The sequence below is a fragment of the Zootoca vivipara genome, chromosome 7 (assembly GCF_963506605.1).
Source record: "Zootoca vivipara chromosome 7, rZooViv1.1, whole genome shotgun sequence".
Classification (NCBI taxonomy): domain Eukaryota; kingdom Metazoa; phylum Chordata; class Lepidosauria; order Squamata; family Lacertidae; genus Zootoca; species Zootoca vivipara.
Window position 1 is genome coordinate 48,303,688 of NC_083282.1, and position 18,629 is coordinate 48,322,316.

Here is an 18,629-nt window from a genome sequence, read left to right on the forward strand (position 1 = left end):
TGACATCAGGAATCACAAGACAGAGAAACCAGTAGGAGAACACTTCAATCTCCCAGGACATTCTATACAAGATCTCAAAGTAGCTGTCTTATTACAGAAAAAATTCAGAAACAGACTGGAAAGAGAAGTTGCTGAATTGCAACTCATTAGCAAGCTAATATTTACCACTCCTATCAGCCCATCACCCATTCCCATCACCCCCACCCCCACCCCCTGAATATACATAAGGGTCTAGTTACTTCTGTTTCAAGTGTATCTGAAGAAGTGTGCATGCACACGAAAGCTCATACCAAAATAAAAACTTAGTTGGTCTTTAAGGTGCTACTGAAGGAATTTTTTTATTTTGTTTCGACTCAGACCAACACGGCTACCTACCTGTAACTAAAATACCCTGCTAAACAATGAACAAATATATGCTTGCTCCATGTGGCTTTGATTCTAATTAGTCCCCATTTTGTGTACTGTGGTTAAAAGCAAGAGGTCAAGGGCATTACATATGTTACTCCAATGCAGTAGAAAACACTCTTCTTTACTGGCTTTTAGGAAGGATGCAAAGCAGTGCTTTTTTTTGGGGGGGGTACTCAGGGGTATGCAATACCGGCACCTTTCCCCCCAAAATGTTGAAAGTGTGGCACTTACTGTAACAACTTCATGGTGAGTACCAGCACCTGTTTTTCTATTTAATAAAGCACTGGTGCCAAGGCAATATCTCTTTCATCTTGTTTTTAATTTCAATAGATAGTTCACTGTTGTTTTTTATACAACCCCCTGTTCTTCACTATTATAATGTTTTGCTCATTTTTACTATATTTTAATATTCGCTGTGAGCTGCTTTGAGTTATGGAAAGGCAGCTTAAAACAGTTTTAAATACATTTTAAAAAGACAAAAAGGGGAGGAGGAAACATCAGTAAATTCACTCACAAAAGGTTAGAATTCAACTTAACATTGCTGCATAGTAGAACTGCGCTATAAGATTTCTAAAGAAAACAAAAGCAGCATCGCCATCCTTTTACTGCAGATTTAGCAATAGAGTAATTTTGAAACGCTCACTCTTGCACATAAATAAGCTGGAAGAGGATTCCACACTTCCCAGATCCCTCCACGTGGCATGAAATGTTCTTTTAAAGCACACATTTCCCGCCTTTGACTGCTGTACCACCACTCACAATCGCATGTTTGGATCCCCCAAATTCTTCATTGGTCTGCCCTTGCCCCTCAATATGCCAAAGCATCTCCTCTTGCATCCCCATTACCTTATTTCCCAGGTCCTTATTAGCATCCTCTAATAAGTTTGGTCCCCAACTTGTCTTTTCTAGCAGTCACTTCTCATTCGAAGCCTGGGGAGATTCTCACCTTCTGCACGTCAGTCCTCTTCTCCACTGTTTAGCCTGAGGTTATTACCACCAGGATTCATAGCTAAAGAAGCACCCCCTGGTTGTTATGTGACTGTAATATTTGCTTTTGAGAAATGTTTTTAGGTCACACAGTATGATCAGCCTGTTCTAGGAATTTTACTCCCATGAGGACCACAAGAGTAAATATGATTATGTTCTCAGGATTTTCTCCCAAGAGGACTAGTCAATATTTGTAATGTGTTTTTTTTTTAAAAAAAAATGAGATTCTCAAAATATTCTGCCTGCCCAAAGGAAACTAAGGCAAGGGGCATGATCAGTTTGCTATTTAACATTTCCCTGTTGCCTCAGATACATAGACGTAAAGATAAATAGTGGCTAGGAGATATCTATCAAGCTCTAATTTTGCTGGTTATAAGTTCTCTCTCTCTCTCTCTCTCTCTCTATAGATATAGATATAGATATAGATATAGATATAGATATAGATATATATGTGGGCAGCTATAACCCTTCCATCCTGTTTCTTCAATATTCCCTATACTTTTCAAAATAACATGCATCTCAAAAAAAACCACAGTAGTAAGTTTATTTTCCTTGTATTTCATGCTTTCCTCCCGAAGAACAAATATTATTACAGTAAGGAAAACAAGAGAACAGCAACAACAAAACCATCTGTCCCGTACATGCACAGGGCTCCACCACCTCACAGCTTTAGGGGGCAAAGGTGGGTCATTTAACAAAGGAAAGCTGACTGCAGTGGTTAGAGTAAAAGACTCAGCAGATTTGAATGCAAACCTTTGCCGTGCCCTGTTTCTGTGTGATCCTGGACAAGTCAAGGACAGGACAATTCCCATCTTGTGCTTGTGTGACTATTTTATAGACGTGCACAACCCTATACACATCCCTGCCATTATTCCTCCTATGTGGCAGAAGTAAACTGGAATTGTAAGGGTACCATTACACATGAGAAAATACGTAACTGAAATCACGTCTGGCATTTTGCGAGCTGTTTTTAAAATGCGACACCCTAAGCATCCAGGCACGCCTCGCTGTCACTTAATGGTCTTGGCTGTGTAGAAGTATTTTACTTCCAGTTGCAACGTGGTAATAATGATATTCTCTCAAGTACTAGGGAACATAGGAAGAAGCATGCCATTTCTTTCAGAGCTTACTTCCACAAATACTCAAAGGGCCTAGAGATTCTGCCCACACACCCACACCCCTTGAAGCAAAGGTAGGGTAGAAAAAGATGCAGTGACTATCTCACACTCTGAAGAGCACTGGCAAAATCATTTGATTTGCACTCAGACAGGCTGGTGTAATGTAATGAAGCGTTTTGTGTCAGCTTGAAAACTATCTGCACTGTACAGAGAACGACGTGACAGAAGCCAGTCCCAACACAGATGGTTTTCAAAAAAAAGCAAAATAAAAAAAATTCTTTCAGTAGCACCTTAAAGACCAACTAAGTTTTTATTTTGGTATGAGCTTTCGTGTGCATGCACACTTCTTCAGATACACTTGAAACAGAAGAGCCAGACCCTTATGTATATACAGAGGGTGGTGGGGGTGGGTGGGAATGGGTGATGGGCTGATAGGAGTGGTAAACCTGTTGATGGCTGTTAACGACTGCTGATGACTGCAATAGGTCCTGCGGGGGGAAAAGCAAGGGCTGAGGCGCTAAAGAAAGCTTGATCATACATAATGAGATAAGAATCCTATGTCTTTGTTCATCCCAGGTGGCTCCATGGTTTTAAGCTTGGTAATGAGTTCCAATTCAGCAACTTCTCTTTCCAGTCTGTTTCTGAAATTTTTCTGTAATAAAACAGCTGCTTTGAGATCTTGTATAGAATGTCCTGGGAGATTGAAGTGTTCTCCTACTGGTTTCTCTGTCTTGTGGTTCCTGATGTCACATTTATGTCCATTTATCCTTTGGCGTAGGGTTTGGCCTGTTTGTCCAATATAGAGAGCTGAAGGGCACTGTTGGCATTTGATGGCATACACAATGTTAGAAGATGAGCAATTAAATAGTCCTGAGATGGTATGTTGGATGTTGTTGGGGCCAGTAATGGTGTTGTCCGTTGGCCCCAACAACATCCAACATACCATCTCAGGACTATTTAATTGCTCATCTTCTAACATTGTGTTATGATATATCGGGAGTTTTCTTCATTTATTCATTTATACTGATATACAGCAAAGGCAAGCTACAAAGTGTCTGATGGAAAATGGATGAAGCCACCTCAGCTGCAACACTGGGATGGATAGCTCTCCAGGCTAGTCTGTCATCTTAAAACATTCCAGAGGAATTCTATAGAATCAGGATAAGAGAACCCTGTCCTTTTACTACAGCAATGGGGACAGAAGGCAAACCCAAGGCCATTTCTACAGGAACATTGGAAACTGCCTTACACCGAGTCAAAACATTGGTCCATCTAGCTCAATACTGTCAACACTGACTGGCAGCTCTCCAGGGTTTCAGACTAACAGCCTTTCCCGGCTCTAACAGGGGATGCTCGGGATTGAACCTGGCAGTTTCTACATGCAAAGCAAGTGCTCCCCAATGGAAGCTCTTGCTATTTTCATTATGTGCTTGGGTATCCAAAACCTCATGGTGAGAAACAAGTGGGGAATAAAAGGAACCGCCTAGAACAGCATTATTAATTATTGTGTTACTGGCCACAAATGCTCAGTCAAGGGCCAGTAAAAGAAAGAAAAAAAGTCCTTACAATGCAGTTCAGGAAGAATTAAGACCCGGGCTACTAGGAATGCTGTATTTTAGGGAAAGCATTACTGTATAGTTTTTTGAGGTGAAAACCCCATTCACGCCACACATCTCCAGTCTAAGGAAAGGAAAGGCTACGAAGTGCCTGCAATAATTCCATAGTGTCCAATGTTTGCAGACCTAGGCAATCTAGATGGTAGACATTTTAGGAATATAAAACAAACAAACAAAAAGAGTTAAACAATGTGTATGTATTTCTTTTATCAACAAATGACCATTCAATTTAGGCACCTTACCATTAGCATGATTCCCATTCTCAAAAATATATACCTCCGTGCATATGCGCATCACAACCTTATCTAGCCCATCTACAACAATCTGTATGCACATATTGGACAGCTACACTACCGGTATATGTATGTTCTATATCAGCTCCTGGGCACTCATAGCTCCAAATGAAGAGAGCCCAGGAGCTCATAAGGATACAAGGAAGACAGCCATATGGAGCAGCAGCCTGCTTCAGTAGGAGCAAATGCCACGTACCCTATCCTGCAGTTGCAGTTCCTACATACCCACACACTGCAGATGTACTCCCACATAAAGAAGGGTGTGCTTTTTATGCGCAAATACTCCCATGCTTCCTACAAAAGACATATCTAACCCAAGAGGCAAAATACTCAAAGTAAAACTATCAGACTTGAGAATATACCTTCTCTCCAGTTCTCAGAAATAACCTGCAAAGCACTGCAGATACTGGCCCACTTACCTCAAATTAAGCAACAAGGCAGAAGCCAAGAAAGGAAAAGTACAGTGAGTGCTGAACTTCTCACAAAAGGGGATCCAGGGTTCACACATACCTAGCCATACTTCATGTTCCAGCTGGCTGGAGGTGGCTCACTAAAAATGGCATGCTCTCTGCACATGCTCAGAAGAAAATTGATTATTACTATTTTGCATTCAAAATTTCACACACACACCAAATTTCTGGCAAGCTGTGATTGAAAGTAAGCCTGAATCTAAGGAACTAGGAAAGGTGAGACAAGATATCTTTCAGATGTGTTGTATTACACAGGGAATTCACAGTTCTTACTATGTTTTTGTGGGCAATCTAAACATCCTCCCCATAGCTGGCGCATCTGGTGGGAAGGGGGCAGATCTATATGCCTTTCCCCCAGCTAATATGTCAGTTGTAATAAAAAATCTAAGACATAATTAGATGGAATCACAGGTATTGCTGTCTTCCAAAGCCTTGTATACAGAATAACTAAACACAAAACAAAACACCCAAACCCAAAAAACAAGCACAGAGTATAACTACATTATCCTAATAAACAGCTTTAAATCCAGCATTCTAACACCTCTAGTCTCCACTATACAGATAGTCAAGGCTGTTCCTCCTCCCTAATCCAACAACCAAGCATCTGGCTTTCCAAATTTCTGCTCCACTCATTAACAGGGCTCCACAACACACTGAAAGGGTGGCACATGGATGCCGAAGCTCTTTGATAGATTTGCCATTTTATGCCTCAAAATGAGCATACTCTTCATGCCTCTCTGGTCCTTGAATTCTCACACAATCCTATGCATGCTTAGCAGGACTTGTTTCTGAGCAAAAACGCATAGGATAATACTGTTGTCTCCCTACCACGGTCAACAGCCTAATAAAAAAGGAGCAATCATCTGCTTAAAGATGAAAAAACACATAACCGAAAAGCAGTATAGGGTGAAGGAATGGGGGCTGGACTAGGAAGGAAAAGGGATCGTTCCAGGACTGCTATTTTCCCAGCTTCTCTCTCTTTTGATAGCAGCGTCTAATGGATAAGGAGACAGTACCACGCCCTGCTCACCTCCTGTGATGGGAGCCTGAAGACTGGCTCGCTTCCTCAGCGGGGAACCGCTCTTGGGGGGCCCAACGCCAGATGACATTTTTGCTGCCTCCTGGAAGCTTCAACAGTCTCGGAACCGGCGCTGCTGCCGTGCTCAAGAAAGAGGCGGGGACTAAGCTAGGCCACACCTCTTGCCGCTGATGGATGGAGTGTGGTCCTCCCAGACCGGGGGTGGACCAAGACCCCCCCCCACCGCGCCTTCCTAAGCCGAGGATAGAGGTCGGATCCTGCGCTAGAGCGCACCTTGTCTGCTCCCCGATTCGTCAGCACGAGTGCTGAATGAAAGGCAAGGCCTGCGATCCTTGTGCGCTCTTACTTGGGAGTCAGTCTCAAGTGGGGGGATGGGGGGGATTTGCTTCCGAGCGAACAGGCACCAGGGGATCCCTGGATCGGCTGGTTTCCTTGCAGGCAACCCAGACCACTGCCCTCCCCCCGCACTCCTCCCTCCGCCTTGCTTCAGTCTCGGGCTCCACAAACCCCGCCTCCTTGCACAGTGAAGGCCACACACACGAGATCACGCCCCACGAGCAATAATTAATCCAGAATAACTACCACCCCGGGTTCCATTCCTCACTAGCACCCTTCCACCTGGAAGTACAGTTTCCATTACAGAGGGGGAGACATCACCATCGGTTAGTCATCCTGTTATTATTGTTAAGTGTTAAAAGTGAGGTGGTGTGTTAACGCGATTTCGAATATACGCCCCTTCCTGATCCTGATCTTATCAGCCCGATGGCAGAAACCGGGGATTCTAGACACTCCCGGGCTTGCTCTTCCCAAGGGGCAAGAGCAATTGCGGCATTCTTCCTGGGTTTCGAAGAAAACGCGAAAGGGTTAAATGCAATGTAAAGTCGGTAACACAATCGGGTTAAACAGAGGCGAGTGGATCCCACAAGACCGCAGAAATGTATTAAAACATACTGATGAAAATCAACGGATTTGACATGCAAATGTATCTCGAGCTAGCTTGTGCACTGAGCTTTAAAGGCTCTCGGTTCCTCTCCCTCCGCAACAAGCAACCAGCCAGACCGCTTTTCGAGGAGTTCCCTTCTCTGCCTCAAGACCAGCCTCGACCACGCCGTCGGCCCAAGCAAACGGCGGATGGCAGGGCAGGGAGCGCAGACGCCCCCCCCCCTCGCATTTGTATGGCCAACTTGGCACAATGGACCAGATTTCGAAACGCTTGGCTCCTCCCTCTCCGAGGCCTGCCGGGCTCGGCGGCTCCTGCGAAGATGCTGAGCGCCGCCCTCCGCACCGAGCTCGGCGGGCGGAGGCGGCGCCTGCTGCAGCCGAGGCGAGGCATCCCCGGCAGCGCTCCCTGGCCCTGATCCGCTGTGGGCATGGAAGCGGCATGCGGGGAGCGCCAGTCCCAGCCGGTCTCCCTGCCCGGGCGGGGCGGACGGCGAGTTTGCCTAACCAGCCCGTTGCGGAAGTTCCACTTTGGGGGTGGGGGGTGGCGGGGAGAACTTGGCTCGAGGGGACATCTTGCATTTTTCTGTTGAGCCGAGCAGCTAACCTGGCTGCACGCGAAAGAGGCCGGCTTGGGGGGAGGGAAGGGAAGTCGGTTACAGGAGGGAAATGGCGGCGGAGCAGCCCTTGCACTTGAAGAGAGTTCCCGGGCAACTGCGATTATTCCCCCGCGAGCGCAACGGACGGCAGGCGTTGCCTTCACCCCAGACTCTCGCCAAGCGATCCTGCTTCACGGCGCCTTTAAACGTCTGCCCTCGCGCAAAAGATCTGCTAGGAAAGACTTCAGCTCGCTACATCCTCTTTTTACACACACAAAACTTTCCAGCTTTCCAGCTCCGCCCTGGAGATCTGAACTGTGCGCGCGGCCCTCCTTCCACACCGAGCCGCCCGCGTTACTGGGCTGGATAACTGGTGGGGCACGGACGCCCCCCCCCCCGGAGCTCCTCTGGCTCCGGCCGCCTTGACCCTCGGCTCCCGCTTTCTCTCAGGCATGGTCCGATGGAGTTTCCGGTAGCGGGGGCGGCTGCGCGGTAAGGAAGGAGGAGGGTCTGCGGGGCAGCAGTTCGCGGACCCGAGGTGCACTGGCGGCGGCGCGAATTGAGAGGCGCGGAAAACCCCTCGGTTTACCACGGCGAAGGCGTCGTCCTACCTGAAGCCATCGCGGCCCCTGTGGAGGCGTCGGGCAGCAGGTACCGGGAAACGGAGGGGTCCCCTCTTGCCGAGCCGCCGCCACGCAGCTGGAGAGGAAGCCGGCCACTGGCAGCCCCTGGGAGCGGGGGCGTTTCCCGAGCACTTCCTGGCCCAAAGTCCCACCCCGGAGCAACTGCTCGGCTTCTTTCTGAGAGGTCCGCCCGAGGAACTACTTTGGCCCCGCTGAGGGCTTCAGGGCGGCCGAGTGCTGGCGGGGAAGGAGCTGTCACTGGCCCCGAGGAGAAGTAGCCGCATTATATAAGAGCAGAAGTTAAGATGCTACACCCACTGGGCATGCCGGCATTGCAAAATCAAATCGTGGCGCACAGGTAGGGCGGCCCAAGCCCCGCCCCGTGGCCAGCGGCGGCAAACAACAAAGGAGTTTCATCCGGCTTGTGCAAGTGCCGCCATCTCGCGGCGGTGTAACTAGAAGTTAGCCGCGCGTCAAGAAAGGGCGCGAAACACACACACACACACACAAAGAATCCTGGGAACTGTAGTTTCTCAAAGCGCTACATCTCCCAGCCACCCTTGGCCAACTACAGTTCCCGGAGTTCTTTGGGGGGGGGTGATGACCTTTAGATGCATGGTGTGTGCCTCTTGAACTGACCTCTTGAACGAAGGAACTGAGAAGGGAAACTGCGACCTGAAAGCGCCGAATTGCAGTTCTTGGAGAGGTTCTGCGATAACAACTGTGACTTGAGTCAGGGTAAAGTTCAGTCACGTGCACACACGCTTTATTTATTCATTAGCTCATCCAGTGCCAGGATGCCTGATTTATCATCAACAACGGTTTACCCAATCGCCAGTGCAGTGTTAGATTCCCTTCTGTACTTGCCGCATTTCATTTACGTCTGACCTCACAGTTCAGAATCCCTTCACCATTTGTATATATAGCCTGTGACTCTGGGTAACACTTCACATATCTGATGAGGTGGATTCTGAGCTAATGCCAGAATAAGTTCGTTGATCTTTTAAAGTGCCACAAGACTGTTGCTTTTGCTGTAACAAACTGCTGTCGCTCCGGAAAGTGAAGTGTGCAGTCCTCCCCGGCAGGGCTTCTCAACAGCAAAGTTTCCTGGCATTTTAAAAAAGTGGAGTTAGTGTTGTGATAACTTACGGTATGTGTTGGTGCCCTTCCCTTTTAGTCATAGGGACATCGTTCACCTTCAATAACAGCTCCTTTTCATTCTGAATTAATCCAAAACAACATGTCTTGCTTAACATATCACCTGGATTACAGTCCTCTCGCCCAGAGTGCTGAATGAAAGAAGGGAGTGGTGAGGGATTTACAAGACATGTACAACCACAAACACTTGAAGGGGGAGTACCTGATCACCTCATCTGTCTCTTTAGAAATCTCTGTGGGACAAGAAGCTACAGTTAGAACTGGATATGGAACAACTGGTTGGTTCAAAATTGGGAAAGGAGTACGACAAGGTTGTATATTGTCTCCCTGCTTATTCAACTTATATGCAGAATTCATCATGCGAAAGTCTGGACTAGATGAATCCCAAACCGGAATTAAGATTGCCGGAAGAAATATCAACAACCTCAGATATGCAGATGACACAACCTTGATGGCAGAAAGTGAGGAGGAATTAAAGAACCTTTTAACGAGGGTGAAAGAGGAGAGCGCAAAATATGGTCTGAAGCTCAACATCAAAAAAACCAAGATCATGGCCACTGGTCCCATCACCTCCTGGCAAATAGAAGGGGAAGAAATGGAGGCAGTGAGAGATTTTACTTTCTTGGGCTCCTTGATCACTGCAGATGGTGACAGCAGTCACGAAATTAAAAGACGCCTGCTTCTTGGGAGAAAAGCAATGACAAACCAAGACAGCATCTTAAAAAGCAGAGACATTACCTTGCCGACAAAGGTCCGTATAGTTAAAGCTATGGTTTTCCCAGTAGTGATGTATGGAAGTGAGAGCTGGACCATAAAGAAGGCTGATCGCCGAAGAATTGATGCTTTTGAATTATGGTGCTGGAGGAGACTCTTGAGAGTCCCATGGACTGCAAGAAGATCAAACCTATCCATTCTGAAGGAAATCAGCCCTGAGCGCTCACTGGAAGGACAGATCGTGAAGCTGAGGCTCCAATACTTTGGCCACCTCATGAGAAGAGAAGACTCCCTGGAAAAGACCCTGATGTTGCGAAAGATTGAGGGCATTAGGAGAAGGGGACGACAGAGGACGAGATGGTTGGACAGTGTTCTCGAAGCTACGAACATGAGTTTGACCAAACTGCGGGAGGCAGTGGAAGACAGGACTGCCTGGCGTGCTATGGTCCATGGGGTCACGAAGAGTCAGACACGACTAAACAACAACAACACAACCACAAAGGCAGAATCAAGCTGCAATCATAATCATACTTAGAAATAAATCACCTGTATTTAGACAATAATTAATATTTATTAAATGATATCAAGGACAATAAAGATTCCATGGGAGAGTGACCAAGTAATGAAATCACAGATACAGCTTTGGCATTAAAATGTAATACAGTAAACTCAATAGCATCTGGTTTCATTTAAAAATGTTTTGCACTTTTAGTTTTCATAAAACTTGCATGTTTACTCATGTGGACATTTTCTTCCTTTCACAGGGGAAAAAGGAATTTGTATCTTTGTGTTTCCTAGTAATCCTTGGCCTCATAACCCAGTGTTCTCCACATCTTGTGCAGGCATTCACACAGATGTTCTGCAGCGCTCCCTAAACCATGCATGTCACAGTGAATATATATTATCAAAAGTTATACTGTACAACATACAATCTGGAGTTTAAGGATAGTAGTTAACTAAGTTTTATGCAGAGTAGATATATTGAAATGAATGAACATAGAGTAGTTTTGTTCATGAATTTCAGTGGATCTACTGTCCCTCAGATACTCAGAGTAAAATTTGGTTGAATACCACTCTAATATATTTGTCCTTCATACATACATAATTTATTTGTATGCCACCTTTCCACAGTTCAAACCATGCTCAAGGCGGCTTACAACATGAAAAAATGCATGACTACAACATAAGTTTTCATAAACAATAAATAACACATTTTTAAAAATACACAACCAAACTGAATAATTTCCACATATGATGTGCTCCTCATCAGCTGACTTTCTGCAGACCTCATTTTTTGTAAGCCCTAGAAAAACTTGTAACACAGCATACCACAGTCTCATGAGTCATGAAATAAAAGTTTCTATTTTTATTCTGAAATAACATTTTCTACATTTCTGGAATTGCATAATGGCTCACCTTAGGCGTTTACCAGTAAGCCTATTTTTTTGCTATTTTTAAAAATCCAACCTAAGAAAGAGTCCTACAGAGCTTCCTGACTATTTTATAATCTTTTGATTGGTCTAAGCAAGTTAATGTGCCCCACTTTCCTTTTTTTTTTTAACTCTCTAATGGACCAACATAGCTGCAAACATAAATAGACCAGTTTGCTTTGAAGGTTATTTTTTAGTTAAAAAGGCCAGAAAAATGTCATCCCAAAGGATATTTCCCATGCAGGTTTACACATGGTGAGGTACCTCTGGCCTGTGGGTCAGACTTGGCCCACTAAGAGTCCCCATTTGGCCCCATCCATGCCCTTTTCCTGAAACCACACCTACCTGTTCTACACCTGATGTCAAACCCAACATTCGGTGAGGGGAAGGTAGAGATTCCAGTGCGGAAAGAACAGGACACAATCCTGCTTGGGCAGTGTCTTTACCCCCTGCCCCCTTCACTCCCAAGCGCCAACTTTAACAGGTTCGTGGGGCAACCCACCCATAAGAGTAGGTCTGCTGAGTAGGGGTAGATAAATATATGGCCCATCAGAACCAAAAAGCTTTCCCACCTCTGTGGTATACAGAACTGCTGTGGGTGGCTTAACCACTCTTGTCCCATGTACATGTGTGAACTAGGACCTATGTACACATGTATTTTGGCACTAATCTGGAAATGTGCCGGTGGAATTCAGCACCATGTTAAAGCAGTTGTTCTGTCAGCCCAAGCATTTATGTTTGCCAGATGGAATGAGCTCCCTCCTCCCCTGCTTGTCATTTTGGGGGTTCTCCTGACCCAAGTAGGTTTGGTGAGGGCACAGGGGTGGGGGGAGGAGAGGAAGAAGAGGAGTCCCATTATACTAGCAGGAGTTGTTATGCTGACTCTGCTAGTGGTGGCTTCTGCTAGTGTTGAATCCAACCCAATATATTTATATCTAAACCTATGTTTTAATGTTTAGATGCCAGGCAAAAATATTCCTCTTCTTCCAGGTCTTTGGCTAATTAAACAATCTATGGCCTTTTAAAGTGTGGGTGGGGTATTGTTTTTTCTTGTTATGTCTTTTTATTTTGTAAACCTCCCTGTGATCCTCGGATGAAGAGTGGTATAGAAATTTAATAAATAAAAATAAATCTCTATAAAATGAATATCTGTTTTTTTTTAAAAAATGGTACCCTTTAACTCCTACAACCAGCACTGGTTCTCTCACTGTAATAAATGTTTCCTGTTATTATTGTGCTTTATCCCACCCTCCTCCTTATGCACTTAAGAACATCGGGACTCATAGTCCTCAAGAGAGCATGTCAGATAGGGGAAGCACAAATCTTTCTGTTTTTCAAGCTACAGGTGAACTTAAAAGGCACTAGCACACTTTCTCTGTTCTAATGAAGATCCTATTGTTCAGAATGTTGTTCTCAACACTGCTTCTGGTTGGCTCCAGCAATCTTATCAGATCTGGACAGTAAGGTACAAAGCTAAAGGAAAATTAATTTAGCATTACTTTCATGGTCAGGAGGTTGCAAAAGATCTGCTGGGTTGCATCACAGGTGCAACCAGTTCTGCTTGCCTTCAAATGAGAGGGGGAGGGTTAACCCTGTCCTGGTCAGCAAACCAGATCAGCCAAGAGCTCAAATGCTTCTTTGGCGGGTTGCCACCTTTTATGTTTTCATTGATTTCAATATAAATTCAAAATATTACCAGCGCCATACATTTTCAATATGCTCACATTCTCAATTTCATGCACAGGACAAGACATTTCTGTCAAGTAGCTTTTAAGTACTGTCCATCACATTTTACATCCACAAATATAATATCAGTTCTTAGGTGCTTATTTATTTTGTCCAGTTAAAAATTCTCTCAACCTATATTGCCGTTATAATCATTTTTATATTTTCAAAATAATTTGTCTCAAAACCTCCTTGATTCTACCACCTTTTAAAAATCCAGTAAATTAGCTTTGCTAGTTTGATCTACAGCTACTTCCAATATCTTCCTGTCCTTCATTGCTGGGGCTTCTGCCTTTCAAAAGTTCTGTGCAATTAAAACTTTGGCTGCTATAAAGAAAGAACATGTTTGTTCATTTCCTGCTTCTGCATCTTTCACCTTTATCCACCCTACCTTTCCTTGGAAGATGAGGAATACAGACTCATCCCTGCAGATAGCTAGCAATTCCTAGGTTCTCTTGCATAAGGTTAACCACCAGTCGGGGCTAGAGGGTATTTCCTTGAAGCATCTACCTAGGAAGACGTGATTAACTGGCATTTGTAGAGTGATAAAATCTTACAATGCACACATCCACTACTCATGGACCTAGACTTATGTGCCACGACTTGTAATCAATTATGTAATCAATCAAATGGTGTGTGTGTGTGTGTGCTGCATACCTGCCAAGTTCCTGTCTGAGAAATAAGGGATCGGACCGGAAGTAGCAGACCGGAAGTAGCGCTGCCACCATTTTGGAACTGGGCAGAGCAGCATCAAAAGTCGCTTCTGAGCATGCTCCGCCCAGTTCCAAAATGGTCACCGCGCCAGAATAAACCGGGGGGAAACAAAAAATTCCGTTTTTTCAGCTAGGAACAGCTGGGAAAACGGGGGTTTCCCGGGGAATACGGGAGATTTGGCAGCTATGGTGTGCTGTGTCTTGTAATCAATAAATATTTTATTCAAGTTGGCACCCCTGGGCAGAGCTGCCATGCGAAAACGCAGGAAGGGGCACCATGTGGCTGCGTGTTTGCATGGAAGCATAGGGATTGGCAAATAATCCTCTAGAAAAGGATGCTTTGGAGAGGGATGGAGGAAAGGATTCCCAATCTCCTAAAGAGGAGGAAGAGGATGATATTGGGGGGGGGGACTGGAATATGAGGAGAACTGTTGTTTTGGAATGGCTCCTTACTGTGAGGTTCAGGAAAGACCTTGCCTGAAGGGACACTTGTCCCCTTAGTGGTTTGTCTCCCCATGACTGGAAAGTTTTTATATTGAGCAATAATGTCATGGAAGATCCCTCTCCCTCTGTGTGTATGTGTATTAACATCTGCAACAAATGTGGTGAGGTTGCTATGTAGCTCCTAGGCAAAGGTACAAGGGAGACTAGGTATGCCTCTGCTCGAGTTCCCAGCCAACAGGAGGAGTAATTTAGAAAACAAAGAGGATAAAATGTATTCGCTCCTCCCACAAACTTCTTAAACTCGGGAAACATTTGTAAAGGATAAGGTACAAAACTGTTGAATAAGTTGGCAATCCAGTGCACATCGCATGGGAGCAGGTCAGAGACAGTTTTAGGGTAGCCTGGCCATTCCGGCCATGCTGGACATCAGTGCCACAGGGGCCGACACAACAGTTATATAGAATGGAGTGAGAGGAGTGGGGGGTGCCAAATTTTAGTGTTGCACAGGGCACCATTGACGTTTGAGAGCCCAAAGTCCACCACTGAGTAACTCCAACTGAATTCAGCAGATCTTAAGGAAAGACTCTTTATCATTATATGGCATGGAACCCTTTTGACCGAATCTTGACAATTACGGTAAGATACAAAAGTCCTCCCTCCAATTAGTCCTGGGATAGCTCAGTCAGTAGAGCACAAGACTCTTAATCTTGTGTGTCCCACGTTGGGCAAAAGATTCTTGCCTTGCAGGGGGTTGGACTAGATGACCCTTGGGTCCCTTCCAGCTCTACAATTCAATGATACTATGTGCCTTCTAGACAGCCTAAGTCAGATATCTCCTCCTATGACTCTAATGAGGTTCCATTTTTAGGTATCGGGGCAAATAGCCAATGAAAGAGGTCTCTCCCATCAACTTGAACTACGACCTTGCTGATAAACATTTCAAGGACAATTTGAGTTCTGCAGCACCAAAAAAGAAGAAGATATGCATCCTTAAAAAAAAAAGACCCCAATCTGTATAATATTTGCATGTGGCAATGTTTAAGTATATGTGCAAATTTAAAAATAATTACTATAATTTAAATATAAATACAATACTTCTTGTCATAGTGGGGAAGACACGCTGTTCCTGTTTAGTCTGATGACCAGGAGATGCTAACTGTTGATGGGCAACTTCAGCTCTCCCTTTTAATTCCTTCTCTTTAAACCAGGCTTGGGACACCTTCAAATAGAGGCTGCCCTTCAAAATAGAGGACTGTTGGTACAGAGCTTGAACCCCAAACTGAATATTTTCTAACAAATGCTGGTTATTAGCTTACTGTTCCAAAGGCAGTTCTATGTGGGGATACCTTTGAAGGTGATCTGGAAACTACAACTAATCCAGAATGCAGCAGCTAGACTGGTGACGGAGTGGCTGCCGAGACCACATAACACCAGTCCTGAAAGACTTACATTGGCTCCCAGTACATTTTCGAGCACAATTCAAAGTGTTGGTGCTGCTCTTTAAAGCCCGGTATACCTGAAGGATACCTCTACCCCCATTCTTCTGCCCGGACACTGAGATCCAGCACTGAGGGCCTTCTGGCAGTTCCGTCACTGCAAGACATGAGGTTACAGGGAACCAGGCAGAAGGCCTTCTCGGTGGTGGTGCCCATCCTGTGGAACGCCCTCCCATCAGATGTCAAGGAAATAAACAACTGTTTGACCTTTAGAAGACATATGAAAGCAACCCTGTTTAGGGAAGCTGTTTTAATGTTTGATGTTTTATCGCTTGATGATGATGATGATGATGATGGGAGCAGCGCAGAGGGAAACCCAGCCAGATGGGCAGGGTATAAATAATAAAGTATTATCATCATCATCATTACTATTATTATAGTTCAAATCCAAACTCCTCCTCCTTCACAGTTAGAATATTTATTTTTATTTTTCATCCACATATTTAGGAGGCTTCACAACCACACAACTCCACTCTAATGCTCCATCGGCCTTCGTTTGTTTACTGCTGCTAGTTGTTTTCCCCTCACCTACCGTATCTCGGTCTCCGCCCCTCACAGAAATCACGGGAGGCTAAGCGAGGTCCATAAATTAAGACAAACAAATTTCAGTGTCAGGATTAGAAACCTGTTTCAGGCAATTGCTTTGCGAAATCACTTTAATCCTTGGACCGAGAACGGAGTATTTTTAGAACGCCAGCTCCGACCAAAGGGAATCCCACATGCTCACCAACATGTGTGACAGATCACTCTACAGCAAAACCAGGGGAGCAGGTAATAACAATAACTGAACGGTGACTGGAATATACAGGAGCTATAATGAAACTGTAGAATAATCCACAGCTGGGAGGAAAAGCTGGGGACTGAGCCATTGCTAGGTCACAAAACAGGCCTAGAGTGGAGCACATCATTCTGTACCCCTGGTTTCCCAGCCAAGCTGTTCTCCACCCCTCACCTGGCAACATTTACCAACCTCTGATCTATTGTTTTTGCGTTTGTAGTCAGGAAAAGGGTTCTGCAAAAAAAAAAAAGGTCATCTCCCTTTTTTCAGCAGAGGAGGCAACATGACCTGTCCAAGGTCACAAACAGTTATGCCCCTGATCACCACCCACACTGTCTTTCCATCAAATTGTTTGTTGATGAAAGAAAGAAAACACAATCTTTTTTTCTTTTTCTTTTTCTTTTAAATAATTTTTTATTAAATTTTCCAAATAAACAAAAAAAAAAGAAAACTAATTACAATTCATCTTAAATTCACCCATCTCAGTTCTTTTCGCTCTGCCGAGCTGTGACTTCCCTTCCTCCCGTCATTTGGCTTTATTTCTCACTCTCATCTCGCAGTTCCTTTTTACAAACATGAATAAGTTCACTTCGTAGGATTTATTTCAGTCCCGCAAGTTTCTTTAAACTTCTAAAGTTCTTCTCTATAGAGTCAATAAATTTAATCCATTCCCTCTGGAACTTTGTCTCTCCCTGGTTTCGGATCCCGCAGGTCAACTTTGCCAATTCTGCATAGTCCATCATTTTCGTTTGCCACATTCAAAGGATATTTCGCCCCTCAAAGAATTCTGGGCACTGTAGTTTACCCCTCATAATGTTACAATTCAGGGACCATTTCTACGGTGCACAGAATTCTTTTGAGGGGGGGAAAGGTGGTTTGAAAGTGCTATAAAGCCATAGTGTGTGTGCAGATTTACAACCCACCCCATCTCTCAGATTCAGAGGAGGTCATATTGCCGTGTTGTTCTCCACAGCAACTCAGAAGATGGGATCACTGTTCCCATTTTTAAAAGATACAGAAATTGAGGGTGGCAGATCCTCATATGTGCAAGACCACCTAGCGGGCCGACTGTTGAAGTAATATCTGAAATCAGATCTTATCTTCCACTAGCACTTGGTACTGGGAACACGCTAATCTGAAACCTGGGAAAAACTGATATAATAGCCTATGAATAGTTTTAGCCCTTTAAAAAGCAGCAGCTGCAGTTCTTAAATGAGCAAAATGGTAAGACTTATGGGAAGAGAATTTGTCTGGGCTACAAAGAATTCTGGTCCAAGTAAAAGTTGCTGTAGCCACTGGATACCAGATTTTCCTGTGCATGCCATAAATTTTGAGCACTGACAGGCATGGCTTCTTTCAAAGAATTCTGGAAATTGCAGCTTTATGAGGGGGTTTCCTGCGGTAACAACTCTCAGCACCCTTAACAAACTATAACTTTCATTAATCTTTGAGGGAGACCAGGCCTGTTAATGCGGCATAATAGTGCTTCAAATGTATTCAAGTATATCCAATGCTGGTCCTACTCAGAGGAGACCCATTGAAATGAATGGACCTAACTAACTCAGGTCCATTCATTTCAACGAATATACTCTGAGTAGGACCAGCATTGGATACAACTCATGTGGATGTGACCTAAATCTTATGCAGAAGCCTAACGGTTTTTCAGTTTCATCAAACTGTACCCCAACTATATAGCAGTCTCCAATACTCCCTCTCTATCCAATGGCAATGCAGTATCTGCTAAACTAAAGGGTGGAGGGAAAACATACCTGCACAGAGAGCGGTGCTGCTATTTCCCCTTCTCTCCCCCCCCCACCTCAGCCAGAAAAAATGGCTAGGATTTTCTTTGCAGAGCCTCCAAAGAAATAAAAAAAACCAAGCAGAGGTTGGGTGGCTATCTGTAATACAGTAGAAGATGCTTTAGTTGAGATTCCTGCATTGAATAAGGTTAGACTAGATCAGGCACCCCCCAAACTTCGGCCCTCCAGATGTTTTGGCCTACAACTCCCATGATCCCTAGCTAACAGGAACAGTGGTCAGGGATGATGGGAATTGCAGTCCAAAACATCTGGAGGGCTG

The 18,629-nt window shown here is 44.7% G+C and overlaps 1 protein-coding gene across 2 annotated transcripts in view; it reads right to left on the reverse strand.

Annotated features, from left to right (window-relative positions):
• AMPD2 (adenosine monophosphate deaminase 2) overlaps positions 1-8,807 on the reverse strand; it is a 50,190-nt gene extending 41,383 nt beyond the window's left edge. The window contains exon 1 of one of the 2 annotated variants that reach the window (XM_035122451.2): positions 8,732-8,807. Coding sequence is in view for 1 of the 2 variants with exons in the window: in XM_035122446.2 (XP_034978337.2) it covers positions 8,081-8,090 (10 nt within the window). In the remaining variant the exon portion in view is untranslated. Of the gene's footprint in view, positions 1-8,080; positions 8,450-8,731 lie in introns of those variants that run through there. The other variant, XM_035122446.2, reaches the window with a different exon arrangement.
• Positions 8,808-18,629: the final 9,822 nt, after the last annotated feature.